The sequence below is a fragment of the Lactuca saligna genome, chromosome 2 (genome assembly GCF_052625555.1).
Source record: "Lactuca saligna cultivar CGN05327 chromosome 2, ASM5262555v1, whole genome shotgun sequence".
Taxonomy (NCBI): Eukaryota; Viridiplantae; Streptophyta; class Magnoliopsida; order Asterales; family Asteraceae; genus Lactuca; species Lactuca saligna.
This window is the reverse complement of record NC_136418.1, coordinates 153,608,366-153,621,185: the sequence shown is the minus strand read 5'-3', so window position 1 is coordinate 153,621,185 and position 12,820 is coordinate 153,608,366. Positions and strand designations below refer to the sequence as shown.

At 34.5% G+C, this 12,820-nt stretch overlaps 1 protein-coding gene across 4 annotated transcripts; it reads left to right on the top strand.

The window, feature by feature from the left end:
- Positions 1 to 8,807: 8,807 nt before the first annotated feature.
- On the top strand, positions 8,808 to 11,919 carry LOC145032186 (plant cysteine oxidase 1-like). 4 transcript variants are annotated; one of them, XM_078980911.1, is made up of 7 exons: positions 8,810 to 9,026; positions 9,249 to 9,334; positions 9,444 to 9,587; positions 10,712 to 10,830; positions 10,912 to 11,074; positions 11,188 to 11,403; positions 11,498 to 11,919. In XM_078980911.1, the coding sequence occupies exons 3-7, from the start codon at positions 9,464 to 9,466 to the stop codon at positions 11,632 to 11,634; spliced, it is 759 nt and encodes a 252-aa protein (XP_078837037.1). In that variant the 5' UTR covers positions 8,810 to 9,026; positions 9,249 to 9,334; positions 9,444 to 9,463; the 3' UTR covers positions 11,635 to 11,919. The 4 variants fall into 4 exon arrangements, with proteins under 4 accessions (XP_078837036.1, XP_078837037.1, XP_078837035.1 ...); XM_078980910.1 differs by having other exon boundaries at positions 8,808 to 9,026; positions 9,249 to 9,587; positions 11,197 to 11,403; XM_078980909.1 differs by having other exon boundaries at positions 8,811 to 9,026; positions 9,249 to 9,587.
- The last annotated feature ends 901 nt before the right edge of the window (positions 11,920 to 12,820 follow it).

Below are 12,820 nucleotides of genomic sequence, written 5' to 3'. Positions count from 1 at the left end.
ACTTAAAATAAAGTTAAAATTAGCCGACAGGGTCTAAAAGAAAGTTGTAGAGTACGTTCCCGTCTGCACGTGGATATAAAGAACGTCAAAAACAGATCTCGTATGAGGAAGATACGGATTTTTGAAGTTTGGAATCGAAATCACGAAGTCTATTGCGAGAGGGATGACGAGGCCTCATCTCAGTTGTCCATCGCTGATCGCCAAGCACCCGTCGGATCGCGCCACATCGCGTCGGGTACGAGGTCGGAACGCCCCGCGTAGCTTCAGTCTTATCCTATCCGATGTGTGAGCCAGCCGGTGCGAAGCTGGCAACCCTATCCGAGGAAAGCCGAGCGTTCCCCTTCCGAACGCGCAGAGGCACTTAAATGATAAAGTTGGTGCGAGATTTCCTGTAAAATTCAAACCTTTCTCTCATCTTTGTCTCACTACTTTCTCTCTCAGGGTTTCTAACACTCCATAAAGCCTAGGTGAACCCCTAGCACCCGAAGGAGTCCCGAGAAAAAAAAAAGGATCTTTCGGTTTTGAAACGCTGCTCCAAGTGAAGTCCAGTTTTCTATTAAACCCGCTGTAAGTGAGCTACGCCTACGATGTTTTTTATATATAACTTCTAATTAATTATAGTAACACTATTAGGAACTTATAATAAGTACTTGGGCTATTATTATGTGTTATATAAGTATTGTTTAATGCTTATATAATAGTAATAATAGCTAGACTATTAATTAGTTGCGGTTAACGTCACACCAAACTTTAGTGATATTGATACTAGGTTTTATCGAGGGATAATTGTTTTGAGATAACAAAGCGCCGTTCGAAGGTAGAATCACCACCTTCTTCAGGTGAGTGCATAGTTACTTTCATCTTACACATAGATATGAAGTATTTTATATAAATTACGTGTTGTGTGTGCATATTATCTGTATAAGCGTCGTAACAGAGCTGCTGACCCCTATAAATAGGTGCGAGATTTCCCGTAAAATTCAAACCTTTCTCTCATCTTTGTCTCACTACTTTCACTCTCTAGGGTTTCTAACACTCCATAAAGCCTAGGTGAACCCCTAGCACCCGAAGGAAGCCCCGAGGTTCCCGGAGTCCCGAGAAAAAAAAAGGGTCTTTCGGTTTTGAAACGCTGCTCCAAGTGAAGTCCGGTTTTCTGTTAAACCCGCTGTAAGTGAGCTACGCCTACGATATTTTTTATATATAACTTCTAATTAATTATAGTAACGTTATTAGGAACTTATAATAAGTACTTGGGCTATTATTATGTGTTATATAAGTATTGTTTAACGCTTATATAATAGTAATAATAGCAGACTATTAATTAGTTGCGGTTAACGTCACACCAAACTTTAGTGAATTTGATACTAGGTTTTATCGAGGGATAATTGTTTTGAGATAACAAAGCGTCGTTCGAAGGCAAAATCACCACCTTCTTCAGGTGAGTGCATGGTTACTTTCATCTTACACATAGATATGAAGTATTTTATATAAATTACGTGTTGTGTGTGCATATTATCTGTATACTTGCTATCTATGTTGGATGAACAATTTTATACATGTTTTAAATGATTTAAACAATATATGGACTTTATATCTACAAATTGGGTTGGGTAATACATGGTTAGATGTAATAGTTGTTGTGTGACCGAATAAAATAATGAGAGACCTCATTATAGATGTTATTGATGATCCAGTCATCTAGCAGAGTATAGATGACGATCACGGACCTCGTTATAGATGTTAGGTCCCTTGTAATAGTTGTTGTCATATGGACGTAAAGTGAGGATAACGAGAATGGGTAATCGAGTTATTGTTGGTTGGTGAAATTAAATATAATTATTTAATCAGGGTTGAAAACCGTATATGCTCACCAGGCTCCCAAGCATGGCCAACTCAGTTTTATTTGTATTACAGGTAGTGGAGCGAGAGCATAAGTTGGACAACTTGTGAAGATATTTTGTTTATAGGCCAATAGTTGTGTATAACTGTTCTAAGGCTTATAATATGTCGTTTATGCTTTTGATCTGTATCAGAACATGACATCCCGAGTTTTGTTATATATAAAAATACATTTCTTTAAGGAAAGATTTGATAAATTTTATTTTTCATATTTTGTTTTGGGAACAAATTCCGCAACTCTTTTAAACCAATGGATTACTCTGAAAATTATTTTAAAAGCATAAATTAAATCAGTCTTTTCTGACCGTGATTTTGGGGATGTCACAAGTCCCTTCAGTAAAATGAATAAAAAGTTTTTAAAATGTACTTGAGATTCGGGGTGTTACATTAACTAACTGGTACATTAATCATCTAGATTGATAAAAACGACTAAATAATATATATATATATATATATATATATATATATATATATATATATATATATATATATATATATATATATATATGGAGACAACATTGCAAAAATGGTCCATGTGGTAGTAAAAAATTATGTGGTTTTGATCCAAAAAGGTTTGATGGCGCATTAGTAGTCCAATTTTGTATCTTTTTAGTGATTTTGGTCCCTATACACTTGAATTTACTTTCATACCCTTATAATTACTTTTTTCCATTTTTTAATTCTTACAAAAGATTTTAAAGACATATTAAAATTTAATCCCATCCCACTGTCCTCTCTCATCTACAACACCTATCTCAACCTCTCTTCTTCAAGGTTAATGGAATCAAATCCCCCAAACCCCATATGAAAATGTCTGTCGGTCCGCCTCCATGCATCACTAGACTTGTCGACCTCTTTCATAAATGTCTCCGGACAACCGCCGTTATAGATCTAAATCAGATGAACATAAACCCTAGACATTCTCCGTCGTCATCTTCACCTCTGTCTACGCCACTATTACGGCTTCAACAATCTCCTCCGAAAGAATAACATCGCTAGGGTTTCGAAAATCTCTGATGATATCATCAGTAGGTACCATCACCATCCCTATGGAAAACCCTAGTTAGAGCTTGAACCAAAACCCTCATCCATATGAGAAACGTGGCGACGCTAGGATTTTGGAAAATCAAAAGCGTGACAACACTAGGAAATCTAAAAACGATGAAGAAAGTGGTGGTGGCAGTCGGAAATCCTCATCGCTGAAAGACGACGGGCAATGTCGATGAAGAAGGTTTGGGTAGGTGATGATGCCGGTGGGGTTTCTACCATGGCAAATCCCATTTTTTCAACTTTCCATGGTAGATCCTGTTTTTTCGAACGACGGCGCTGTAACATCCTGAAACTCAAGTAAGCTTTATAACCCCTCTACTTTTGCAAATTGTCAAGATCAGTCCCTTAAGTTGAGCATTGGACTTATGAGTACGCTGGGCGTAATCAGGTGTACGTCGCGTGTACTCGCGCGCTTATTTTGGACGTGGACTCACTTGTGTACGCTGGGCGTAATGCGCCCAGATGCAAACCCTAATTATGGCTTGTGCACTATAAAAGGAACGTTAAGTCCTTACCACCCCCCCCCCCCAACCACCATACTTCATTGAGTGAGCCCTAATAGAGCAGAAAAACCCGTTTTGAGCTTGTATGTGTGTTCTTAATCTTGAGGGTGCCTTCTTAAGGTGAAGAAGGATAAGAGGAAGCCATTGTTGGAGCTAGAAGTTGGAGAGTAAGAGTGGATTCGATTTCTATAGAGGTTGGAGCTCCTTTTGGGGTATAAGCTCAAAGCTTTCCTTGCATTTCATGAGTTTTGTTTATGAACGTGTTTTTTAGGGTTTTTGGTTCAAAGGTGGAGACTTTTTGTGCAAAGGGTCTCCATAAGCTTATATATGGCCTTTCCCAGTGTATTATGTGATAAAAGTTCATAAAAATCCAATCTTGGTCGTGGATGTTGAGTCATGCATAAGATATGGACTTAATATGGAAAGAGGAAAGGTGTTTTGAGGGTGTAAGGACCTTTACAGCCATGCAAAGGCATAAAGTGTGACATCCCCAATTTCACGGCCAGAAAAGACCGATTTGTTTATGCTTGTTTTTAAAATCAGAGTAATCTTTTAAAGAAAACAGTTGCGGAATTGGTTCTCAAAATATGATAAAGATTTATCAAAGCATTTCTTTAAAGAAATGTATTTTCATTATATAACAAAATATCGGGATGTCATGTTCCGATACAGACACATAATCATAAACAGAACATACATTCATTTACTCTGGTGATTTACATCTCCTTTAATCTCTCAGTGCAAGTAGCTTCGTATCCATACCAGTGATACAATTAAACTGAGTGGGTCAGGCTTGGGAGCCTGGTGAGCATATAGGGTTTTCAACCCACAATAATATAATTATTATATTTAATCATCAAACAATCAACCCAATTACCCATCCCCATTATCTTCTTTATTTCTTAAGGTTTTACCCTAACAATCACCAATCCTTTATTCATTCATTCCTAAATTTGACTTTAAGGAATAGACACAAATTCTACTGTTATGTAAGGCGCATCTACCAACTTTATCATTTAAGCGCCTCAGCCAGGATTACGACATTCACTATTAGGCGCATCTGCTGACCTTATCCTATAAGCGCATCTGCCAGGATTATCCTATAAGCGCATATGCTAGTATTATGACATTCTCTATTTGGTGCGTCTACCAATATTATTCTTAAGCGCATCTGCTAGTATTATGACATCTATATTTGGTGCATCTACCAATATTATTCTTAAGCGCATCTGCTAGTATTATGACATCTCTATTTGGCGCATCTTTCATACCTCCTCATTTTATCACATACCAACTATGTCATCTACCCATGTTCTACCCAACATATTCGCAGATATAAAATACATATACAGTTTAACTCATTTAAAAAACTATATAAAACGTCCATTCCACACTCATCTCAAATAAGCAAACAATGTATAAACACATAATACGTATTTCTTAGCAAATACTTCATATCTATACGTTAGAAGGAAGTAACCACACACTCACACATATAAACAACTTTATATTATACACATAACACATATTTCATAGCAAATACTTAATATTTATGTGTTAGAAGAAAGTGACCACACACTCACACATATAAACAACTATATATATACACATAGCACGTATTTTATAAAATACTTCATATCTATGTGTAAGACGAAAGTGACTATACACTCACTTGATCAGAAGATGATCGGACAGCACTACGACTTGTAGAAGTAGTATTCTTTGGTGAAACCGGGATCACTTCACACACCGGGTTTCTCGCGGGCAGAGCTTCGGCTCAGAAACTCTTTTCTTCTCGGGATCTTCGGGCTTCGGGACTTGCTTAGGGTCTCGGGGTTGATACCGGGGATTCAGGGGTACTTCTTTGCACGTAAATCGATATAATATGGGAGAGAGATGAGAGAATGAGCAACCAAACTCGGCTGACCCTTCAAATCTATTTATAGGGCAAAACTGGCATTTTCCACGTCGTGGAACCTTTTGCCATGTTGTGGGCTTGGTCTTCACTGCATGCGTCATTGCAAGTTGCATCTGGGGGACTCCCGGAGGTGTCAGGAGACTTGCCACGTCGTGGCACTGCTTGCTACGTTGTGGTCTCCAATAGTTTTGGGGTTTCGCGCCCCGAACTTCAGAAATTCATAACTTTCGCATACGAACTCCGTTTTCGACGTTCTTTATATCGACGCGAAGGTGAGATTATTCTCTACAATTCTCGTTTAGACTCCATTGGCTAATTTTGACTTTATTTTCAATATATTATAATTATATTACTTATATATTATTTTTAGTAGACCGAGATAGGAAAACTCCGTTCGAAATTCATAACTCCTTTATCTGAACTCCGTTTTCATCTGTCTTTTTATCGTTGTACTACTATTGAAGAAATATTCGACTCTCATTTAGATCACTAAGGATAGATATCTATCTACCTTAAATTCACTATTTACGTCGCGTTGGGTCGCGCTGGATCATGCCGGTTCTGTCGTGAAACTTCGACAGGTCATAACTTCTTCGTTATAACTCGGATTTTGGCGTTCTTTATATGCACGGAAACCTTGTGGCATATACTAAAACTTGGTTAAGATTAATCCTTATAAATAATCTTCCATCAAAAATTCATTTTTGATGCTTATCGTCTCTAAATTGACTAGCCCGGATCTACGGGCGTTACATAAAGGTTCCGACTTTATGGAATAAGAGGTTCTGAGGGAGTCAGATATAGAAGTTGGAGAAGTGGCTTAACCGTTTAAGACCAAAATCCATAAAGTAGCTGAACTGGGACTTACGCTGGGCGTAATCCCAGTACGCGCAACCTAAGGGGTCGCACACCCCGATTCTGTGAAGGCATCGGGTACGCCCACGTACATGCTTGGTACGCGCAGCGTAACCCCGAGGGTTGACTTTTGTCAACTTTTAGGGTTTGGTCAACTTTAGGGCATTTAAGCCATGAGAGGGGTAAAATGGTCTTTTACCCTACTAAGAATGATAGGAAAGGAAGGAGTCTAGCCTTTGGGAAATGTATTAATGTGAAGTGTTTGTTATGATTAGGCAGAGGCTAGACTCGATTCACAAAGTTCGAGATTATCGGAGATACCGAGGTGTGTCTTCTCACTATACTGTACCTGGAAGGGTACCTATGTGTGACCAGAAGGTCTTGTATGATATGATGTATGGGCTACATGCGGTTATGTGATATGTATGTGCCATGTATGTTATGTATGACGAGGACCGAAAGGTTAAAATGACATTTATGTGTTATGTATGATAAGGACCGGAAGGTCAAGACGATATGGACCGGAAGGTCAAGAGGGTACGGGCCGGAATGTCTACCGGAGTGCGGGATGGAAGTCCCCTGAGACACCTGGATCAGAAGTTCCCACAGAGTATGGCCTGGAAAGGCGTATGTGTGGTATGTGGTATTTTAGGGAACTCACTAAGCATTTTTGCTTACAGTGTTGTGTTATGTGTTTCAGGTACTAGTAATGATCGCGGGAAAGCACCGACTTGACTCGTACACACACCAATGGATTTGGATATGTTTTGATCTTGGGATGTAATGTTATGGATTGATATGTGACACAAAATATATTTTTATAACTATTATGAATGAAAGTGTGTTTTAAATGTGAAAAATTGTTTTGAAAATTTACATCATTATAGCGCTATGTTTTTCTTCCATGGCAGGTGGTAGTGTCCGACAGCGGTGGTGGTAGTCTTGTGATGGTGGTGGTGATATATATATATATATATATATATATATATATATATATATATATATATATATATATATAGAGAGAGAGAGAGAGAGAGAGAGAGAGAGAGATGGGATAAAATTCTCTAAGAGTAAGTCGTAAAGGGTGTAAGTTATAAGGAGGAGGGGTGGGTGGGTATGATTATTTTTGGATTTTTAATTAAAATAAATAGAAACTAATTAAAAGAAATTAAAAAAAATGTATCTAAGGGAAAATTCAATATTTTAAGTTGGGAATGGACCAAAACCATAAAAATTGCCAACCTTAGGGACTAAAATCAAACAAGGTATTCAAAATTGGACCAATGATACACCACCAAACTTTTTTAGACAAAAACCACATAATTTTAACAAACACATTGATATTTTTGTATAGGTTCATGTGAATATACATGTTGTCAACTGTTATATAAAAATATATCAATATTGGTCTTTAAACATAAAATGTTTAAAAGTATTTTTTTCTTATATACTTATTTATTTAGATATGAATAAAAACATTAAAAAAACAAAAGAAAGTAATTGTCAGCATAAATTAAGGAATGTATTAACATAAATTAAGAAATATTCAAAAAGAGTTGCATATTTTGGAGCTAAAAACATACTCCAGTTAAGAACATCAATAACATGAGCGATTTTGTTGGAACTTTTTAATGAAAAAAGATTAAAATAAAAAGCTTAGAGCAATTAAAATGTGATCTTTGTCAAACAAAAAAAACTATTGAAAAATAGAAGCAAAATGAAGAACATATTGAGAAAAATACAATAAATTTTTGTATTTTGAGTTATTTTTTTATTAAAAAGTACAAGTAAAAAAGCACCCTAATTATGGCTGCTTTTATTTTATCTCCATTATAAAAGAATTTTTTCAATTTGTTTGAGTGACTGTTGTATAAGTCATCTATATAAAGTTGGTTAAAAAATTATATGACCCACGAAATCATTAAAAAACTTCATAACAAGAGTTTATTAAGTAACAACTTTATAAAAAAACTTCTCAAACAGTTTTTCAAGTTTTATAATCATTTCGGAATAAACAACTCTTAAAATAACTCTCAAAAGTTCATATTATACATGCTCTAAGTACATTTATTTGTATTATAATAATTTATATTGTTGTTTTGTGAAGCTGATTTCCCCCTTATTATTACATTTATAGGGGATTTACATGTGTCCATAGTTTTTCTATTATTTATTATTATCCTCGTGATCTTGATGTTTTATATTCAATAAGCCCGATCTTATACTTCATAAATAAAGCTATGGTTTTTTATTTGAATATATATATATATATATATATATATATATATATATATATATATATATATATATTGATTTTTTTGATGAAAAAAAAAAAAACGTTTAGAAAGAATTTCAAGTGAAAAACAATCATTTTGTTGTTGTTATTGACGAATCCGTATCAAATAGTGGATTTCTTCCCGACAATTGTCCCCTTTTCTTCTTGCTTTTTGAATTAAGGCATAAAATTCAAATACAATTAAATATTTTAAAGAATATAATAAACAAATATATTAAAAATATTAAGGTTGAAAGTGACCGATAAAAACTGAATCCGCTGTTGGAACGGCCCACTGGAAAACCAAAACCATGGCCCCTGGTATTTCTTTCCCCCCCTCCATCCAAATCAACTCTTTATCTTTTCAACCAAAACAAAATCAACCTCTTTCTTTATCTTTGCTTTCATCCCATTAAAACCCTCTCCATCATCGTCACAATCACCTTGATCTTCATCTTCGTCTCCAGGTGCTGCATCGTCACATCCAAAAAGATGCAGTCTTTTCCTTGAAAATCATCACCACAAAGTACCATTTCATTTTTCTTTCTTTCTTTCTTTCTTCACTGATTCTGCTTTTTACTGTTTTTGTCCCCATCCTTTTTCTTTTCTTCATACCCAGATCGTATTTTTACTCCCTTTGGAAACTTATATCCGGTTACCAGTTAAAGAAGCTATCTTTTTTGTGGGGGGTTTTCAATTATCGATCAATAGTTGGTTTACCGCGTGTAACTTTGTGTTTTTTCTCTAGATTACATCAATCTGCCATTACAAGCTGCTATGTCTTAGTTCGCCATTTTCGCGAGTTTTTGAAGATACCCATATCGGATTTTACCAGTTAAGTTGCTGTGTTTTTTTCCCTGGGCATTAGATTATACATAAACAAAGGTGGTTTTAGTGCATGCGTGTAAGTTGGGTTGCCAAATGGGCATGGAGAAAGTTTCAGGTGAAAGAAAGAAAAGGAAAATGAGGCAGAAGAAAGTTACAGCAGTTCAGAAGCTTTATGATACGTGCACTGAGGTCTTCGCCGATTGTGGCCCTGGAGTTATCCCGAATGCTGAGGGCATCGAACGCCTAAAAGATATTTTAAGTAAGATTTTGATTACAATGGTTATGATTCTTGATTTTAATATATCGATATTCATACGCGTCTTTGCAGTTTAAGCATCTGGATCTGTTTGTGGGTATTTTTGAAAGTCCCTTTCTTGATTTTCTATTTATCGGTGCAATGAATGATCTTTATAGCGAATCCGAATGATCGAAAACGTATTTTGATCTGTAGGGTTGGTGTAGTTTGAATTTTGATTTTCCCATTTCAGGGTAGATTTAATTGACTACATCTTTCCGATGCGTTTTGTTCAATTTGATGTCTTGTAGCTTTAGGTTGTTTAGTTGCCGTTTTGAAATTAGTCCTATTTTGACCAATTGTTAAATAGGATAATTTTGAATTTCGATGATTGACAAATCTTTAAAGAGTTAAAAGATTTGTTAATTTTGCTATATATGTATATGCATATGTTGAATTTAGAAAGCATTAGTTAGAATCTAAAAAGTCTGAAGTCAATTCTGATTAAAGAAAGAAGTACAACCAAATGAAAATGATGGAAGATATAGAAACCTTTGATCCTCTGTACATATTTAAGCTAACAATCTTCTACTTTTAGTTTTTACTCATTGAATTTTCTTTATATTTAATTCAAAACGAATCAAACATTTGTCAAACAAAACGTTTTTCGAATGGTTACGTCTTTTTTATAAGATAAGTTCTCATTTATGAATGATGGCGTAACCCTAGCGGTGCCACCACCACGTAACCCTATTCGGTGAACCGTTTTGTCGTCTTTTGTTTGTTTAGTAAGTGTAGTTGATGAACATTAATGTTACTTTCTCCACATTTCTTAAAAATGTATAACCTTTTTTTATTAATAATTTATAGACATACATTGTTGATCATGCATCTCAAAACTTGAAAGAATGACACGATTATTTATTGTCTTCTTGATTTCATAATTGATACCCACATGAATAAATCGACAATTTCATCGCACCGTGGTTTAAGGTTTAAGATCTATATAATGTTTAAAACGTGTCGAACAAGTATTCGTAACTTATTTAAATGTGTCATGAGATTGTAGGGCAAAACCGTAAAATACGCAAACACATTACTTTTATTTTTTCATAAATAATTTATCGGTTGGATTTTTTTTTTTTTAGATGGGATGACTGAAGTTGATGTTGGTGTAAGGCCTAACATGCCCTATTTCAAGCTTAAAGAAATCGGAGGATTTCCTAAAATCACATACTTACACCTTTGTGAATGTGACAAATTTTCGGTATGTTTTCATCTTACTTAAAACTTATTAAATTTAAAAAAAAAAAAAAAAGTGTTGAGTTTTACCATTTTGCCATGTCAGATTGGAATCTTCCTACTGCCTCCATCGGGTGTCCTCCCTCTCCATAACCATCCTCAGATGACTGTTTTCAGTAAGCTTCTGTTTGGAACCATGCATATAAAAGCATACGATTGGGTTGATGATGCTGCTTTAATCTCTACTCCTAAACCCGATTCTTCAGAAGGTGAGTTGTTAACCAGAAATAGCAACTTACTTTTATAGCATTGTATTTATTTATTTATTTTTTTAAAATCTTTCTTATTATAGAAAGAAATGAAAGTATTTTTGATTTATTAGGTGAAACAGGAGTTCGTTTGGCTAAACTGAAAGTCAACTCTGAATTCACTGCTCCATGCAACGCATCCATTCTGTATCCAACTGATGGTGGAAACATGCATTGTTTCACTGCAATGACGTCATGTGCAGTTCTTGATGTTCTGGGCCCACCATATTGTGATCCTGAAGGCAGACATTGCCAATACTATCGGGCTCATCCTTTTATGGATTTATCAGGTTCACTCACACCTGTCTTTCGTTATTTATCTTTAAAAAAAAAAAACTGCTAACGTGTTTTTTTTTTTTTTTTTTTTATATGTAAATGTAACAGATGATGAGAAAAAGTTACCAGAGGGAGAGAAGATAGAAAGCTATGCATGGCTGGAGGAGATAGATAAACCAAAAGGCTTGTCTGTGATTGGAGCAATGTATAGTGGGCCAAAAATCATCGAGAAATTAGCTTTTTAAAAATTCATGCACAAAACAGAAACTTTTGTCTTTTTTTTTTTTTTTTTTTTGTTGGTTGGGTAAAGGTGGTTCTGGACTTATACCTTGAAGATGATGTATATAATTGAGCATAACCATAGAAAAGGAAAATGGTACACCTTAATTACTGAACTTGGAATGATGTTTTTAGGATCAGAAAAAAAAAAAAGCATAAAAGGAAATAGAAAGAGACATCAGATGATCAGTAAGTGTACTTTTTCTTGATATTATGGACAGACATGTTGGTGTTATAAATAGATCTTTTCATTTTCTTTTTCTACTTTAGGAGAGACAACTTGATATGGAGATCCATGTTTTGCAATAGCAGATGGATTATATATACGAGAAATCAAATATTCTCTAGTTTTCTTTCAAGAAATGATTAAAAAAGAGGATTAATGGATTTTATGTCGTTAAAAAAAGAGAATTAATGGATATTTTATGAGTAGAAAAATATATAAAAACAAAAGATAATTGGGTATTTAATTTAATTTCTTATTATATATCAATTGCCTTTTTTTTAATGATATTATCTGACTTTTTTGTTGCATATGAACCATATTTTTGAAAAGAGCGTTTTCGGATTGTGTTTTACAAATTGTATTTAACTTCGTTCTGTGTGCGGTTTTTTATTAAATATATTATATATCTGTGGTGGGTAAAAAGTAAGATATCTGCTGCCACTTGAACCGATTAACAAGGAAGCAAATTTGAAAGTGGTTTCGTGATTGATGTTTTGGATAAACCTTTGATGATGTGATGTGGTGTTGTGTTTACATTTTTTAAGGTTTTGAGTTTGAAATGAAAATGATAAAAGATTGTAAAAGATGCAATGATTTGTATTCATGCATATAATAATGGATTTGGTGTAAACAAGATCCCTTCATTGCACTTAGTGTAGACATCTGTATGATTTGTTTGCTTAAGCCATTAGTGCACATTTGAGTTGAGGGTCATTTTATATATATATATATATATATATATATATATATATATATATATATATATATATATATATATATATATATATATATATATATATATATATATATAAGATTGTAATAAGGCTAAAATTTCAATTTCCACCTAATCTATTTTATATATTAGTTAGAGAAAATAAATATCCCTCTACTTTTTCCTATGTTTTTTATTCATATTAAATAACGAC

Coding starts and splice junctions, on each gene's coding strand:
- LOC145032186 (XM_078980909.1), top strand. CDS start 9,422: ATGGGCATGGAGAAAGTTTCAGGTGAAAGAAAGAAAAGGAAAATGAGG. Junction 9,588..10,711: donor ACGCCTAAAAGATATTTTAA/GTAAGATTTTGA, acceptor TTTTTTTTTTAG/ATGGGATGACTGAAGTTGAT. Junction 10,831..10,911: donor GTGAATGTGACAAATTTTCG/GTATGTTTTCAT, acceptor TTGCCATGTCAG/ATTGGAATCTTCCTACTGCC.